Consider the following 18,124-nt stretch of genomic DNA (forward strand, 5'->3'; position numbering starts at 1 on the left):
ACCATTTACACTTGAAATTTCAATACAGCCTATGTAAGGTGAGAACTTCATCAGACAAACAGGGAATCTGATATACATTTTACACCATTATTAGTCAGAACAGCATTCACTTGCGCCACCTATTTTTTTGACCTACCGGCTGCACATAGATACCTCATGTGATTGGCTCACCCATGTGCATTGCTATTTCTTCAACAAAGGATATCTAAACAATGAAGGCGTATCATAGCCACTGCCTCAACAGCCTCTGACGTCACTGATAGGACACCTGCACTCGTTCTCTTCTGCCCTTTCCGGCGCTACAAACCTTATTACCTTGCATGCAATGTACCCTAAGTAATACTGAATTATATTGTTTTTTTATTCAAAATCCTTTTAATTTACAAATGTGTTGTGAGCAGATGGGTTTAAAACCCTAGAAATGGTTTACGTACCCATTTAAATTTCACTTGTAATTTGCTGAAACTCCCCTTACTTCGAGTCTCATTAAACCTGAAACTGCTGACTGGGATTTTTGTGCTACAAACAGCTTTCATGTTGTAGCTCTTCTAAAGATCATCATATATAAAGTGGACTAATGCTGAAGGCTGTGAGCCTAATGTGTCAATACCCATAATCCTTGGATGAATAAAACGCGCCATGGAAAGTATTTTGCCACCTGCAGTCAAGAAAAGACAGGGCTTAAAAGAACAGTGTAATGTAAAATTGTTTCTGACTTGTTCTACAAGCAGCAGAGTATAAATTATATGAGAAATTACTGATTTAGGTTTATGTTTGTAATTTAAAATGAAACAGATCTCATTTTATCACTTTCTATGCACACATATGCTGCTTCCTTATATTAGCTCTGTCTGTACACCAAAGGGTAATATTTAGGGCTCGATTCTCTAAAGGTCTCTGGTCTGGCAAGATTTTATAAAATGTTTTGTCAGTATAATGAGGTCCCTCAGGGATTATTTAATAAGAAATTTTTACCCTGTAAACGGTTTACCTCATTTTAGAGTTCACTAATATTCTTTATGTTAAGGAGATACACTTTACATTATAATGCTCTGTAGAATAAGCTGATGATTGCTCTATATGCGGGTGAATTTCTCAGAATCAAGCCCTACCTCACACTGGGAGTGTAATTTCTTCTAAAGTAATGAAATTTTCAGTACAGATATTGATGCCACAGGAAACATTAGCTATTTCAAATGCCAAAATAAAGATCAAAGAGCAATTTGTAAACGGTCTAATTTACTCCAGCAAGGAAAAATTGAAAATTTGACAGTACACTGTTCCTTTAACATATTGCAGGAGTTATAGTTCCCGTGTGTGTGTATGTATATATAAAACATTTTTTTGCAATATGCACTCGATAAATAGGCCCTGGGTAGGACACTGATTTGTGTACAGACAACTGTTTGGCGGCTTCAACTAAAGAAGTCTTGCTCCCTCGTATTCTTACAGGTTTTAGTTTCTCAACCCCTGTACTAAGGTTGGCCTTAGTCCTTGTTGTAGTTTACAGTATTTTTTAGTAAGCCGTTTATAGTAATGTTGTATTAGAGACGTGGTCTGACTAGGGTTGCCACCTTTTTCTGGAAAAAATACCGTCAGTGATTATTAGCATACATTTGCATTAAAAAATATACAGAATAAATCGGGTACTAAAGCTTCTATGACAGTTGTAAAATTATTTGTTTATAATTGAACTTCAATATAAATGCCAGAAATACAGATTTTTACCATATCAGCTAAGTATTTTATTGTGTTTTCTTATCTGAATTTATAGCTGTTTCCTTGAGTATTGCTGCTAGTAATCAATAGATTAAGTTTACTTTGATAAGACCAGGGGAGTTTATCTTCCTTTTATCTATATGAAGTAGCAGATTATATTGATTTTTCTTGCAGTGAAAGTGGAATTCCTGCACACATTATAGTCTACATTTACTAATCACCGGATGGACATCTCCGCCCAGCGTTGTGGCTAGCAGGCAGCAATATGCACAACCTGCTGTGTGTGTAGTGCAAACCTCTGCTCATGCACAGCTGTAATTCATCCCAGTCGGAGATATCCAGAGGGAATGGCAAACGTGACTTAAAGGGACTTAATTATATGCTAAATCACTTGAAAGTGATGCAGCATAACTGTAAAACGCTGACAGGAAAATATCACCTGAGAATCTCTATGTAAAAAAGGAAGATATTTTATCTCACAACTGCCTCAACTCTTCAGAGTAAATGCTGTGTAAACAGTTATACTTCAGCTGCTGTTCTGCTTGAACTGTTTTTACTGTGATCTCATGAGATTTCATAGTAAACTTCCTTAAACTAAATAGGGAAATAACATGAGTGTGTATGAGGTACGCTCCCTTGAAGGTCCCGGGACAGGCATACTGTTTAGCTGCTTAAAGGGATAGGAAACTTAAAATGATTCAGATAGAGCATGTCGTTTTAAGACCCTTTTAAATTCACTTCTATTTTCAAATGTGCTTAGTTCTTTTGGTATCCCTTGTTGAAAAAGGAATACACACATATCCTACCCTAGTGGAAGCTAGCTGCTGATTGATGCCTGCACAGATTTGTCTCTTGTGATTAGCTAACTAGATGTGTTCAGCTAGCTGCCAGTAGTGCATTGCTGCTCTTTCAACAAAGGGTAGCAAGAGAAATAGAAGCAAGAGATAATAGAAGTAAATTGGAAAATTGTTTAAAATTGTATGTTTTATCCAAATCATGAAAGAAAATGTTGGCGATTCCTGTCACTTTTTAATCCCTTGAGTGTTAATGACTCTGTCACAGAGTTTCCCGCTCTGGTGCTAACGATGGCTCAGAGCATTGCTAGCACTCTCCCACCTTGAGGGAGATCTGGGGGCTCACACCCGCTCCTTCATGTTATGAGCAGTAACGTCACGTGCAATGACGTGATGACGTCACTGCAACTTTATTTAAAATTCACAATGTTAAGTGTAGGAGCAGGGGGCATGCTGCTTAGAAGCCTGTATCTCAGTAATCGAAGCAGCTACAGACCCCCAAGACCCACTGTTGGAAAGGTAATCGCCTAACGGCTTCAGACAACCGTTAGTTGTCTATTTTTAACAGCACAATACGTTAGTAGAAAAGCCAACAACTCCCTGAAGTTTTTAAATTAAAAATAAATAAATATTATAAATCTAATATATATATATATATATATCTATCTATCTATCTATCTATCATATCTATCTATCTATCTATCTATCTATCTCTAATAAAAAATGCAAGAGTGTGGAGGGCGCTAGAAGAGGGAATACTGATGTTCTCTGTAATGTGGAATTAGCACAAAAATAGTAAAATGACAAACCAATAGCACATATATGCACAGATATACAGTGGATATAAAAAGTCTACACCCCTGTTAAAATGTCAGGTTTCTGTGATGTAAAAAAATGAGACAAAGATGAATCATTTCAGAACTTTTTCCACTCTTTAATGTGACCTATAAACTGTGCAACTCAATTGCAAAACAAACTAAAATCTTTTAGGTGGAGGGAAGTAGAAATGAAAAAACTAAAATAATATGGTTGCATAAGTGTGCACACCCTTAAACTAATACTTTGTTGAAGCACCCTTTGATTTTATTACAGCACTCAGTCTTTTTGGGTATGAGTTTTTTTTTTTGACTTGGCAAGATTTGCCCACTCTTCTTTGCAAAAACACTCAAAATCTGTCAGATTGTAAGGGCATCTCTTGTGCACAGCCCACTTAAAGGGACACTCAATCAAAATTAAACTTTCATTATTTGGATAGAGCATGCCATTTTAAAGAACATTCCAATTTACTTCCATTAACAAAATGTGCACAGTCTTTATGTATTTAAACTTTTTGAGTCACCAGCTCCTACTGAGCATGTGCAAAAGTTCATAGCATATACGTATATGCATTTGTGATTGACTGATGGCTGTCACATGATACAGGGGGAGTGGAAATAGACATAACTTTGCAATTTATTTTTAAAAAAACTACTACTCATTTGAAGTTCAGACTAAGTGCTATTGCATTGTCTTTTTATCATGCATTTGTTGATTATGCAAATCTACTGTATTGACTGGTCCTTTAAGATCACCCCAAAGATTTTTAATTGGATTCAGGTCTGGGCTCTGACTGGGCCATTCCAAAACTTTAATCTTCTTCTGGTGAAGCCATTCCTTTGTTGATTTGGATGTATGCTTTGGGTTGTTGTGATGCTGAAAGATGAAGTTCCTCACAGTTCCAGCTGAAGAAAAACAGACCCAAAGCATGATGCTGCCACCAAAATGCTTCACTGTGGGTATGGTGTTCTTTTGGTGATGTGCAGTGTTGTTTTTGCGCCGAACATATCTTTTGGAATTATGGCCAAAAAGTTTAATCTTGGTTTCATCAAACCAGAACACCTTTTGCGACACGCTTTTGGGAGACTTCATATGTGTTTTTGCAAAATTTAGCTGGGCTTGGGTGTTTTTTTTTCGTAAGAAAAGGCTTCCGTCTTGCCACTCTACCCCATAGCCCAGACATATGTAGAATACGGGCGATTGTTGCTAGTACTTGCCAGATATTCCTGCAGCTCCTTTAATGGTGCTGTAGGCCTCTTGGCAGCCTCCCAGACCAGTTTTCTTCTTGTCTTTTCATCAATTTTGGAGGGATATCCAGTTCTTGGTAATGTCACTGTTGTGCTATATTTTATCCACTTGATGACTCTCTTCACTGTGTTCCATGGTATCCATGCGTTCTCCTGACTGATACCTTTTAACAATGAGATCCCTCTGATGCTTTGGAAGCTCTCTGCGAACCATGGCTTTTGCTGTAGGTTGGGACTAAGAAAATGTCAGGAAAGACCTACTAGAACAGTTGAACTTTATTTGGGGTTAATCAGAGGCACTTTAAATGATGGCAGGTGTGTACTGACTCCTATTTAACATGATTTTGAATGTGATTGCTCAATTCTAAACACAGCTACATCCCCAGTTATTATGCAACCATATTATTTAAGTTTTTTTTATTTTTACTTCCCTCCACCTAGAAGTTTCAGTTTGTTTTTCAATCAAGTTGTACAGTTTATAGGTCACATTAAAGGTGGAAAAACTTCTGACATGATTTATCTTAGACTCATTTTTTTACATCACATAAACCTGACATTTTAACAGGGGTGTGTAGACTTTTTATATCCACTGTATATTAGTTGGCAAAAATCTCCCTGTAAATACAGCAGTAGATATATCAGCAGTCCTAAACGAGATTAAAAGATTTCTCTTTTTTAGTCCATATAAGAAATAATAGAAACGTCCTTAAATGATATCCTAAAATCGTGAGGAATAACAATAGACCCTGTCAGGGTTCCTACTTACATTCCTTACCCCCAATCATTTGAGGTAAGTGCCGCACAGTCAAGAGGTGTCAGGGTTTTTTCCCTGTTTTGTTTGCCATGTGCTGCTGGCAGCCATTTTACTCGCCTCTCTTGCCGACTATGGTGCATTGTGGGGGATGCTGCTCATTTCCTGCACTTCCTTTTATGGCCAGACTGGTGTGCATCATCCGTGTGATACAGGATGCAGTCTCAGAATTGTGATGTCATCACTTATTATTTAAAGGGCCTCTGTTCAGTATGCTTTGCCTTTGCGTTGTCTCAGACCTGTTTGTGAGAGTTCTTGTGTATTACCTGGCTGCCTGAAGTCGTTCCTGATCCCTGGCTTGTTCCTGACTCTGCTGTTTTTACTTGTTCCTGATTCCGCCTCGTCTGACTATTCGCTTTGGCTCCTGACTCTGCTCGTCTGACTACCAGCTCTGGTTTTGACTCCTGGCTTGTTATTTGACTTGTGGACTTTTTATTATTTTTTTGTTATTAATAAAGGTGTGATTATTTTTGCACTTCTCGTCTCAGTCTGATTCCTGGCACCCTGACAAGAGGAGAGCCCACATCGGACCTTAGGAATCAGCACTTCTCTGCTTCTTGAAGATGGTAGAATGCTATTTGAATCACTTATTGTGTTCTTGCAAAATCAGCTCTTAGAAATTCTCAGTGTAGCCCCCACTGTGTAGCTCCACACTCTTGCATTCTATCTGTTATTTTAGTATTGAGTAAATTGTTGAGGGACAATATACATTATACTCATTAGGCAGTGGCTGCTGGTGGAAATACAGTGCGTTCTCTGTTTTTTTTTTGTTATTATATTTGGTATTCATGTAATATTCACTATCCATCGCTTTTTTCTCTTTTTCATAGTATGCATGTAAAAAATAAAAGCATTAAACCCCACATTTGGCAAATTTAACCATTCATAACTTCAGATCTGATCTCTACTTGTAATGGCTAGTTATCTTCGTGGGTGCCCATGAACTGGCAAATTTTCTTGTGTATGGGAGTGCAATAAATTAGCGCTCCACTTGTAATCTGGCACTAAATATATTGATTTCACAATTTTAAAGGGACATGAAACCCATTTTTTTTCTATTTCTTTCATGATTTAGAACAACTTTCTAATTTACTTCTATTATCAAATTTGCTTATTTCTCTTGGTATCCTTTGCTGGAAAGCATATCTAGATAGGCTCAGTAGCTGCTGATTGGTGGATGCACATAGATGCCTTGTGTGATTGGCTCACTCATGTACATTGCTATTTCTTCAACAAAGGATATCTAAAGAATGAAGCAAATTAGATATTATAAGTAAATTGGAAAGTAGTTTAAAATTGTATTCTCTATCTGAATCATGAAAGAAAATTTTTGGGTTTCATGTCCCTTTAAAGTGGCTTTATTTTTCTCAGATTTGAAGGTAAATAATGATCCAACTTACAATTTGTTTGCTTTCCCTATAAAAAAGTGACATTTCAGCGATAACTCTTTCCTTCTCTGATCTATAATGCTTTCTCTGCAAAAATATAGTTTAATTAAAGGGGCAGTACAGTTCATGGTTTCGATAGAGCATGCAGATTTAATCTTTCCAATTGACTTCTACTATTGAATTTTCTTTGTCCTTTTGCTATTCTTTGTTTAAAAGCATACCTAGGTAGGCTCAGGAGCAACAATGCATTCCCAGGAGCTAGCTGCTATTTGGCGGCTGCACATATTGTCTTTGGATCACCAGATATGCTCAGCTAACTCCCAACAGTGCATTGCTGTTTCATCAACAATGGATACCAGGAGAATTGACAAAATGTGATAATCGCAGGTTTCAATTGTATGGTCTGAATCACACAGGAAACATTGTGGGTTTCATGAATGGTTGGTTGATCTTGAGGACTGGGTATGGGAACTTCTGATTTAAAGGTTTAAATGTCCCTTTTTATTAATTTTTTTAGCAGTTTTGAGGGATCTTTTCCAGATAAGCCCCGCCAAAAAGTTAAGCCCCGCCGCAACAAATATGAAAAAAAAAAAAAAGATATTAAACTTGTACATTTATTGTTTATTGAACAGGAACAGTGTGAAATGAAACTTGTACTTGAAACTTGTACTTGTGAAATTAAATTAAACTTGTACTAAACTGTAACTTATATTGTTATTTTGTATTGTAGTTTAATGTTTTTATTGAAGACGCTGCATTGAAACTTTGTACTTTTATTTTTTATCGGTGCATTGAAACTTTGTACTTTTATTTTGCATTGAAACTTGTTTTTTATTTAAGAGGGTGAAATTGGGACAGGTCTTTATTTTTTATTTAAGAGGGTGAAATTGGGACAGGTCATTGATAATTTGCATGAAAAGGTCCGTATTTCGGTACCTTTGCCTCCAAACGAACTCACACAAGTAGCTGTCCACTAAAGATCTGTGTGTGCCGCATTGGCGCTTATTCTGCATCTTGTAGACATGCCAGAAAGATTCAATGGTTTGTGTGTGAGCTCCAGTCGTTGGATCCACAAAGTTTTCACTATGATTAACCGTTTGATGAGTATAATTCATTGAAAGAATAGTTTCAATTCCTTTGTATGATGGCCACATATCGGAAATGATGATTGAGCCGGGAGCTATGCAGGCCTGTATTGTGTGCATCAGAGTGTCCGCAGTTCGATCTGGAACTGCATACATGAACACTTCTTTACTCTCCCTGCAGATCCCTCCGAAAATCCACTGCTGGGGAAGGACTCTCCCTGCGTTGTTTTTACGGCGAGATATTAGCGTTTCATCTATCTCGACGTGTAGACCTGGCCCACCGACAATAGTTGGATTCTGCAAAAGACGCCAGGCACAAATTTCGCGAAGAAAGTTCTTCCAGTCAACAGCGGTCGTGTGGCCAATAGATAATTCCTCAGAGCAGAATTTCATACTTGTCAGATTTTTAGACCAGCAATAAATAAATAGAATTACTGTCCTGAACTCCATCCTAGACCGTTCCAGCCAAGTTCCCTTTCTAAGAGCGATTTCTTGACGACACTGTCGTGCATTACACCTCCACCTGTCAGAAACAGTGGAAAGTGTCATTTGGTGCCCATTGTTGCATAAACGTTGCTGATGGATCACTCCGTGTGTTTGCAAAAAAAGTATTGCCGTCTCCTTGTCATGAACGACAGTCGAAAGCGTAAGAAAGTTCATAGTTTCACTCATTTTCATAGTTTTTATTGCAATGTAATACGTCAGCTGACAAAAGTGGCGGGGCTTAACTTTTGGCGCGTGCACTGTTTGCATTAGTGGCGGGGCTTATCTGGAAAAGATCCGTTTTGAGTAACACATTGACTCGTCTGTTTCCCTTTTTAAATAATAAAAAATAGAAATAAGCAAACTTGCTTTCAGTACACACATAAAGCTGACGCCTTTGCAAGTAAAGCATTTTCTGGGCCAGAACAGTTTTAGTTTTCATGGTATGTTTGGTTGTACAGGGCTGGAAGTTTCCAGAAAGCTGTGTAAGAAATATCTTTTGCATTAAATAAACTAGTCATTTTTTCCCCCTCCTTCTTTTTAGTAAAATATAGCAATATTGGCTTTCTGTAACCCCTTGGTTGCCAGAAGGTAGTGGAGTAATGAGCCAACGGCACTGTTTATTTAATAATAAATACATCCCAGCTTGTCCTGTCTCTCTCAGTATCAAAGTAATGTGACCTTCTTTCCCTCCCACCTCCCTTTTTTTCTTGTTGCTGTTTAACATCTCAAGGAACCACTGCAGCAACCTGCAGCTGCACTGGTTTAGGGTGGTCATGTGTTTTGGAGTGTCGCCAACGCTTAGATCACAGTGCTGAAAGTAAGCAGAAGGCGACTGTAGGGAACAAATAAGATTCTATTAAATGTGAGCTAGGCAGTACTGCAGCAGGGAAAAATGCTTCAGAGCATTACTCATAAATCTTAGCAGAAGTGCCGTTTCTTATGTGGGTCCTTGCCAAGCCTAGCCATAGGCAAGACATTCTTTCAGTTGCTTCTAGAATTCTTATTTTCTCTTGTGTGAAGGTTTGCCGCCCTGCTAGTATTCTACTGACATAACCAGTATTTGTAAAATGTAGGTCTAAGTGGAAAATAAAAATATCATGGTGAGACTTATTGTAAGTAAAAGTCCAAACGGCAGCTGCACTATACAGAAATATATATTTATTATTCAGTACATAAGACAAATGCAACGTTTCGGACCTGTCCAGTCCTTAGTCATGCATACAAATGTGTCTATACAGCTTACTCTTATACCCATGTTCACAACTCCACCCCTATGACATCATAACATTAGCACAAGTAATTAATCACCAATAATCTGATCATTGTTAATTATACACCAGATCTAGACAATATCTTTGTCTCCCATTTAAACATCTTTCAAAAAAAAAAAAAAAAAAAAAATAATATACATACATACACAGTTTAGTATTGTATCATTCCTATACAATTACTACAAAATCTCTTATGTAATAGTTAACATTTTGTAAAAATTGTTATAAAAACACATTCTGGGGCATTCTGGTCTCTAAATGATAGATCCAGAATGCCTCTCTCTGTTTGAGTTTTTTTTAACCCTGTCCCCTCCACGTCTGTCAATTGGTATGTGTTCAACAATCTGATACCTGAGTTTAAATCATACATTTCTTGCCTCGTACAGGAATACGGAATATGCAGTTTATATTCTAAAATGTCCATGTGCTCGATTTTACGTATGTGAAACGACCAGGAGGGTCCGAGATAGGATCACAGAACATAAGTCTAACATTAGAACTGCTTATGAAAAATCCCTGATTGCTTGCCATTTTAAAGAGGCAAGGCACACAGTGAGCCAACTAAGGTATCAGATTATTGAACACATACCAATTGACAGACGTGGAGGGGACAATGCATTGAAAAGCAGTGCGTTGATTAATATAGCCAGTAGGTGGAGCTGTCCGCTTGTGTTGCAGCAAAGATATGCAAGCCAAGCAAGCTGAAATTAATCAGTTTAACCAGACCTGAGCTATCGAGCAGCTTGCAAAGGAACAAGATCTTCCGGTCTATAAATCAGTCCAGATTGGAATGCATAGAAATAACTGTTTGCAGAAAAATGCAAGTAAAGTCTGTGTTGTGTGATTATTTTATTAGGTTTATAATGCTGTTTAGCAAATGTTTTTGTTTGATGTCATAGGGGTGGAGTTGTGAACATGGGTATAAGAGTAAGCTGTATAGACACATTTGTATGCATGACTAAGGACTGGACAGGTCCGAAACGTTGCATTTATCTTATGTACTAAATAATAAATATATTTCTGTATAATGCAGCTGCCTTTTGGACTTGTATATACAATGTATGGGTCTGGAGTGTGTACCTTGCAGCTAGCACATCACCTTTAACACTGGTGCTGAATTTCTTGGACTTTTTGAGACTTATTGTAAGTGCGTTGGTATCTAATTTATAAATAAATGTATCATTTTAAATCGCTCCTAGCAGCTTAAGTTTCTTATTTATGCAAATGTGTGAGCTTGGCTGCTATTTTTTTTCTGGAAAAGGTGGTTTCCCAACTTGTGGGAAATTTAGGGTCCCTCAATATATTTTGCCCCTAGTTTTGTAACTACTGTGCCCCTTTAAGAGTGTAGAACTTCATGATCAGCAGCAACTTCCTGTTCATTTCCTGAACTGACTTGTTTATGAAATGTAACAGTGTTTGCATTACACATCTGAATCTGTATAAATTACTTTATTTCCGGGTGACTTGTGGGTTTTCTTTTTAATTTACACTTATTTCAACTTTTAATTGATATCATGTTTGTAAATTAAACTGTCATTTTGTTATTTACTTAGACATCAATGGCTGTATTATTTCAAAATGTTATGTTATAAACAATGATTTTTAGTTTTAATTTCTGTAGATCATTATCGGTATCGATCACACTCCTTTAACGGGATATTAAACAGTGCTCATTTGGTAAAAACAAATTATGTTAAATCAAAGTAAAAGTAAAATGATTGTGTAAAAACCCTGCAAATAACGTACTTATTTTCTTGTAAAATTAGCACTTTGAAATTCTCATTGTTGTCCTTATCCTCAATGTGATAAGAGCGGAGGAATTTCAAAGCCTAAGTTTTTATTCTGTTAGTTCTGGGCATGAGCAAATAGGACTTCCTGTGATCTAGTCCAGTGTTTCTTAACCACGGTCCTCAAAGTACCCCCAACAGTCCATGTTTTCATTATAGCTGAACCGGTGCACAGGTGAAATAAATTGGCTTATCAGTAACACCATGGTTACTAACTAACCTGCTCTCGCCAATCAGTTGATTATTTTACCTGTACACTTATTCAGCTATAATGAGAACAAGGACTGTTGGGGGTACTTGAGGACCGCGGTTGAGAAACAATGATCTAGACTATTTACTAGCCTAGAGGTTTTATGACATCGGGCTAAGATAAAGCTTCCTGCAAAGACCAACTCCTCCTTGTAGCGCTGTGACAGTAAGCAAAATGTAATAAAATAGAAGGTAAAATCCCTTTTTAAATAGATGAATAAAACACATTGCAGTGATTTTCTATTAAGTATACACAACTGCTTAGTGCTTTTTTATTATAACAATGAGACAGACTGTTTAACATCCCCTTAAATTCACTAATGAGGCAAAGCTCCAGTGTTAATTCCTGGGGCAAATTCCCAGACATGTGGAGACCTACAATAGGCACTGTTATATTTAATTTAGACCACTGCTATGTAACGTTTTTTTAATGTAAAAAATATTTGCAAAATGTTTAAATGCTGCTCTTTCATATTCATAATAGGAAAATGTTGTTTCTTTTTTGGCTGTCATTTTTGCCATAGGATGTCCCATTATGGAATTATGCTCTTGTCATAATTTATTTTCTAACATGCTGCTAGATTCTGTTGCAGTGGGTACACAAGTAGAGCTGTCCAAGCACACTTAGTCCTGTAATATAGTTACTATTGAATAGTGCAAAGCTTTGATGCTCAAACAAATTAGAACACTTTGCACTTCCTAACACCATAGAAAAGTCAAAATTAAGCTTGTAAATGTAAAAAAAAAGTGTCTTAAAATTACTTCTGTTTTTCATATCCACATTATTACTGGAAAATAGCTGATGATTTGTGACTACACACATTTGTCTCTTGTCATAGTCTCACCAGGGGTGCTATGCTAGCCCCCCCCCCAGTAGTACACTGCTGGCCTGTAGTTGACTTTAACTTTGTGTTTATTCCCTTTTTTATAGCTCTTTTAAAAAAACCCACAAAAAACAAAAAAAGTATATGCACACATACATATGCACGCACTCACACACACACACATACATATGCACGCACTCGCACACACACACATACATATGCACGCACTCACACACACACACATACATATGCACGCACTCGCACACACACACATACATATGCACGCACTCGCACACACACACATACATATGCACGCACTCACACACACACACTTACATATGCACGCACTCACACACACACACATACATATGCACGCACTCACACACACACACATACATATGCACGCACTCACACACACACACACACATACATATGCACTCACACACACACACACACACATACATATGCACGCACTCACACACACACACACACATACATATGCACGCACTCACACACACACATACATATGCACGCACACACACACTCGCACGCACTCACACACACACACATACATATGCACGCGCACATACATATGCACACACAGAAAGTACTAATTAAAATAAAAAAAATGGAGAAAAAAAAATAGGCAATTGGAGTAAAAGGGGTTTATCCAGCCCTATGTCCTGTTCTGCTGTAGTCATGATAAATACATAAATTTTTATAATCCTGTTTTGTGATTTTTACCTTTTTTTTTTTTTTTTTTTTTTTTTCTCCCCCCCCCTTTCTGTTTAGAACCAGGAACAAGATGATATCCATTCCAGATTTCTATAGAGGGAAAAATGTCCTCATTACAGGAGCAACTGGCTTTATGGGAAAGGTTCTGCTGGAGAAGCTCCTAAGGTCTTGCCCAAATGTAAATGCCGTATACGTCCTGGTTAGGCCCAAAGCTGACCAGAAGCCGCAAGAAAGAGTAGCAGAAATGATAAGTTGTAAGGTAGGCTGGATAGATCAAACCCAAATCATTGCCCTAAAATGTAACAATGTTTCTTAAAACTTGATGTGTATATGTGTGTGTGTATATATGTATATATGTGTATATATATATATATATATATACATATATATATATATATATATATATATATATATATATATATATATATATATATATATATATATATATATATATATATATAAATGTGTGTGCAAAAGGATTAAAACACAGGTAAAGTCATGATTGGAAGAATTTCAGCTCTTGAGCATAACAGTACTGATGATTGAGTTGTTCAGCTGCCACTCCTGATTGGCTTACCGGCCCGTGTTATGCTCAGTTGGTGAGCCAATTGGGTTCAACATTGCAAAGAATTATGTGCAATTTTTTTTTTATTAGAATGTCTTTTTAATGATTTTACTATTGAGATGTCTTAATCTGAACATTACAAAAAACAATTAAATTAAGATACTGTGGAAACGTTGAAATTAATAAAATAATAATGTTTCAGGATATGGGTAGTATGTCAGAACCTTCTCTGATAGCAAATGCGGTAATCCTATCCTTGCAACATTTTAATTGGGGATATCTCGGCTATAATACTTGCTCTGTTTGCCATTTTGAATTGAGACATTGTGTTTTGTACTATTGCATAATTCTCTCTAAAATGACAGTCTCTGTTCAATTGATGCAAAAAAGATAAAACAGAGGTTGTATATGTATTTTCTTTACAAACTCTTTTTAAGACCTCTGTTATACAAGTGTTTACATAGTTTGTTACTGCTAGAACACCTGCACAGTTTTATTGTCTTTGTTGTAAAACAATATTGGGAAACTGCAGTATTTGTTTTTAGTTTCAACCAAACAACGGTCTTAGATAATGAAGCCTTTCTAATAAACGGGATTCCCTTTATGTATCGTTAGTGGTCATTTAAAGGATTTTGACTGCTTGCCTATATGTCTTTATCTGTGTCTCTATATTAGAATTATGAAGTGTTTGAATAGTGCACTTTTGTGTGGATTAGAAAAGTTTGTTTACAGCCCCTTTTAAAGGGAAAGTCTAAACTAAAATTGTTATTGTTTAAAAAGATTGATAATACCTTTACTACCCATTCCCCAGCTTTGCACGACCATCATTGTTATATTAATATACTTAATAATATTTAAACCTCTGAATTTGTGCCTGTTTCTAAACCCACTACAAGACAGCCTCTTATCACATGCTTTATTTGCTTTTCACAACAGGAGACTGCTAGTTCATGTGGGCTATATAATATGTCTGTATATACCAGGTTATAAATATAATTTATTTATTATTATTCTTTAAAATAACCTCCAATTAAAATGTATATACGAAACAAATTAAATTAATTTTTATTCCTAAATTCTTGAGATTAGTTAAATTTATAAACACATTGAAATATATTAAGTAGAGACTAGCTTATTAATCAATTATACACATTTATTCCATTATAATATTGTATACCACAGATCATAAAAATATATCTCTAAAATTAACGTTACTTACAATAAATCGCATTAAAATACCAGAGTATGTACCGTTAGCTTAACCGTGTTTAGTTAAACAGTATAACAAGATACTTCACAAAAATCTTACTGACAAGTATAATTAAGCTACTTAGCCCACAAATGATTCTATATAACTCTGATTAAAAACACCAGAGGTTGTATATATTATTTATGCAAACAGCCAATTTATATGCCTGCCAATATGTCTGACCTGAATTTACCTCTTATTTAGCTACAATAAGGCAAGTTCTAAAAAAATAATATATATATATATATACACACACACACACACACACACACACACACACACACACACACACACGATATAAAAGGTCAGGTTTCTGTGATGTAAAAAAATGAGACAAAGATAAATCATTTCAGAACTTTTTACACCTTTAATGTGACTAATAAACTGTACAACTCAATTGAAAAACAAACTGAAATCTTTTAGGTAAAGGGAAATAAAAAAATAAAAATAAAATATGGTTGCATAAGTGTGAACACCCTTTTATAACTGGGGATGTAGCTGTGTTCAGAATTAAGCAATCACATTCAAAATCATGTTAAATAGGAGTCAGTACACACCTGTCATCGTTTAACCCCTTAATGACCGAGGACGTACGCCATAAAAAATACAGTTAACGCCTGAGGACGTATGGCATACGTCCTCGGTTTGGAAAGCAGCTGGAAGCGATCCTGATCGCTTCCAGCTGCTTTCCGGTTATTGCAGGATGCCTCGATATCGAGGCATCCTGCAATAACAATTTTTACCCCTCCGGTGCAGAGAGAGCCACTCTGTGGCCCTCTCTACACTGGACATCGATGGCCGCATTCGTTGGTGGGTGGGAGCTGCAGTGGGAGGCGGGTGGACGGCCATCGATGGTTTCTGAGCCTAAGAGGGGGGCGGGATCAGGGGCGCACACGGACACGCACGGGGGGCGGCGGGCCGGCGCGTGCACAGGGAGGGAGCAGGTGGGAACCGCTAAATTACAGAAAGGGGGGGAGGGAATGCCCCAAAAAGTAATCTAAGGGATCTGTGAGGGTTGGTCTGTGGGGAAGGGGAAAGCTACACTACAGAAAAAAATAAAAAAAAAATAACAAAGATACATTATATTGTAAACTGGGTACTGGCAAACAGCTGCCAGTACCCAAGATGGCTGCCAAGAAGGTAGAGGGGGAGGTTAGAGAGCTGTTTGGGGGGGGGGGCAGGGAGGTTGGGGGCTAAGGGGGATCCTACACAGCAGCATATGTAAATATGCAAAGGAAAAAAGAGAGAAAAAAGGATGCCTTTTATTTTAGTACTGGCAGACTTTCTGCCAGTACTTAAGATGGCGGGGACAATTGTGGGGTGGGGGAGGTAAGAGAGCTGTTTGGGAGGGATCAGGTGGGTGATGTCAGGTGGGAGGCTGATCTCTACACTAAAGCTAAAATTAACCCTACAAGCTACCTAATTAACCCCTTCACTGCTAGCCATAATACACGTGTGATGCGCAGCGGCATTTAGCGGCCTTCTAAATACCAAAAAGCAACGCCAAAGCCATATATGTCTGCTATTTCTGAACAAAGGGGATCCCAGAGAAGCATTTACAACCATTTGTGCCATAATTACACAAGCTGTTTGTAAATGATTTCAGTGAGAAACCTAAAATTTGGAAAAAAATAACTTTTTTATTTTATCGCATTTGGTGGTGAAATGGTGGTATGAAATATACCAAAATGGGCCTAGATCAATACTTTGGGTTGTCTACTACACTAAAGCTAAAATTACCCCAAAAAGCTCCCTACATGCTCCCTAATTAACCCCTTCACTGCTGGGCATAATACACATGTGGTGCGCAATGGCATTTGGCGGCCTTCTAATTACTAAAAAGCAACGCCAAAGTCATATATGTCTGGTATTTCTGAACAAAGGGGATTCCAGAGAAAAATTTACAACCATGTATGCCATAATTGCACAAGCTGTTGGTAAATAATTTCAGTGAGAAACCTAAAGTTTGTAAAAAAAAATTGTGAAAAAGTGAACAATTTTTTTTATTTGATCGCGGACTAGATTTACAAGCTCCGTTTTGGGTGGTTATTATGGTAACCCTTAGCCAATCGAATCGTGATGACGCCTCACCCAATAGTGTGATGACGTCGTCGAGAGTCGATGCGATGTGGCGAACCAGGCTTTTTTTAAAATGTATATAAGGTGGGTATTTGTGATGCAGTGTTAAGAATTTCTATGGGGATATGTTTATTCTGTAAACTTGACATTTAACAAAGGTGTTGAAATAACACCGAAACGTTATGTTTGTTACGAGATGTTTTTCAAGATGAATTAAAACTTTTGGATATTGTACTGAAGCCCAGTGAGCGCCTTTTTTTCTCTCAAGGGGATTATATATATATATATATATATATATATATATATATATATATATATATATATATATATATATATATATATATATATATATATTTGGTTTATGATATTAAAATACAAAATTCTTCCTAAACATTAATATTTAATACCAGTATACTTATTACCCTTGGTCTAATTAATATTAAATATAATACATTTTCCTTTTAAATCATAACTATGATATAACTATTGTTTTAGAATACCTTTTTGATTTTAAATAAAAAAAAATATATATATTTAGCAGCCGCATATACTTAACCAAATAACCAAATGATTGTTCAGTTTCTTCTTGTGGGTCATCTAAGAAGGATTTATCCACTATGCGCAAAAGTACAGGCCTCAAAATTATCTTCCTTTGTCCAAGAAAGTGTCCCAAAATGGCAGCGAATATACTTGGCACAAAACCTGTTTATTTTTCTCTCCAAAAGTTATGCTTCTTTGAGTCTGTCTCATTGTCTTAGTCTGTGTGTGGGTTCTTATTCAACATAAAGAATCCCTCCTTCTTTTCTTTAATCATTTCCAGAAGATTTTGATAAGCCCTTGGAGCTTGTCTCTTTTATAGGCCCTTAACGGAGCTTGTCCCTGATTGGCTATGGGGATGTAAACATCTCATAGGCTATTTGGGAAGTGTATAGCCTCCAACAGTCAATTTGTTTGGCTGTCATACCAGTTTTAGTCCTATAGGGTGCGGCAGACAACCAGATATGCAGTTTCATCATCAA

At 36.9% G+C, this 18,124-nt stretch overlaps 1 protein-coding gene across 5 annotated transcripts in view; it reads left to right on the forward strand.

Moving 5' to 3' along the window:
• FAR1 (fatty acyl-CoA reductase 1) overlaps positions 1-18,124 on the forward strand; it is a 207,057-nt gene that overhangs the window by 36,282 nt on the left and 152,651 nt on the right. For all 5 annotated transcript variants that reach the window (XM_053720266.1, XM_053720265.1, XM_053720268.1 and 2 more), the window contains exon 2: positions 13,270-13,471. In XM_053720266.1, the coding sequence (XP_053576241.1) occupies positions 13,283-13,471 (189 nt within the window). In that variant the 5' untranslated portion in view covers positions 13,270-13,282. The remainder of the gene's footprint in view (positions 1-13,269; positions 13,472-18,124) is intronic.

Source organism: Bombina bombina, chromosome 7 (assembly GCF_027579735.1).
Source record: "Bombina bombina isolate aBomBom1 chromosome 7, aBomBom1.pri, whole genome shotgun sequence".
Classification (NCBI taxonomy): domain Eukaryota; kingdom Metazoa; phylum Chordata; class Amphibia; order Anura; family Bombinatoridae; genus Bombina; species Bombina bombina.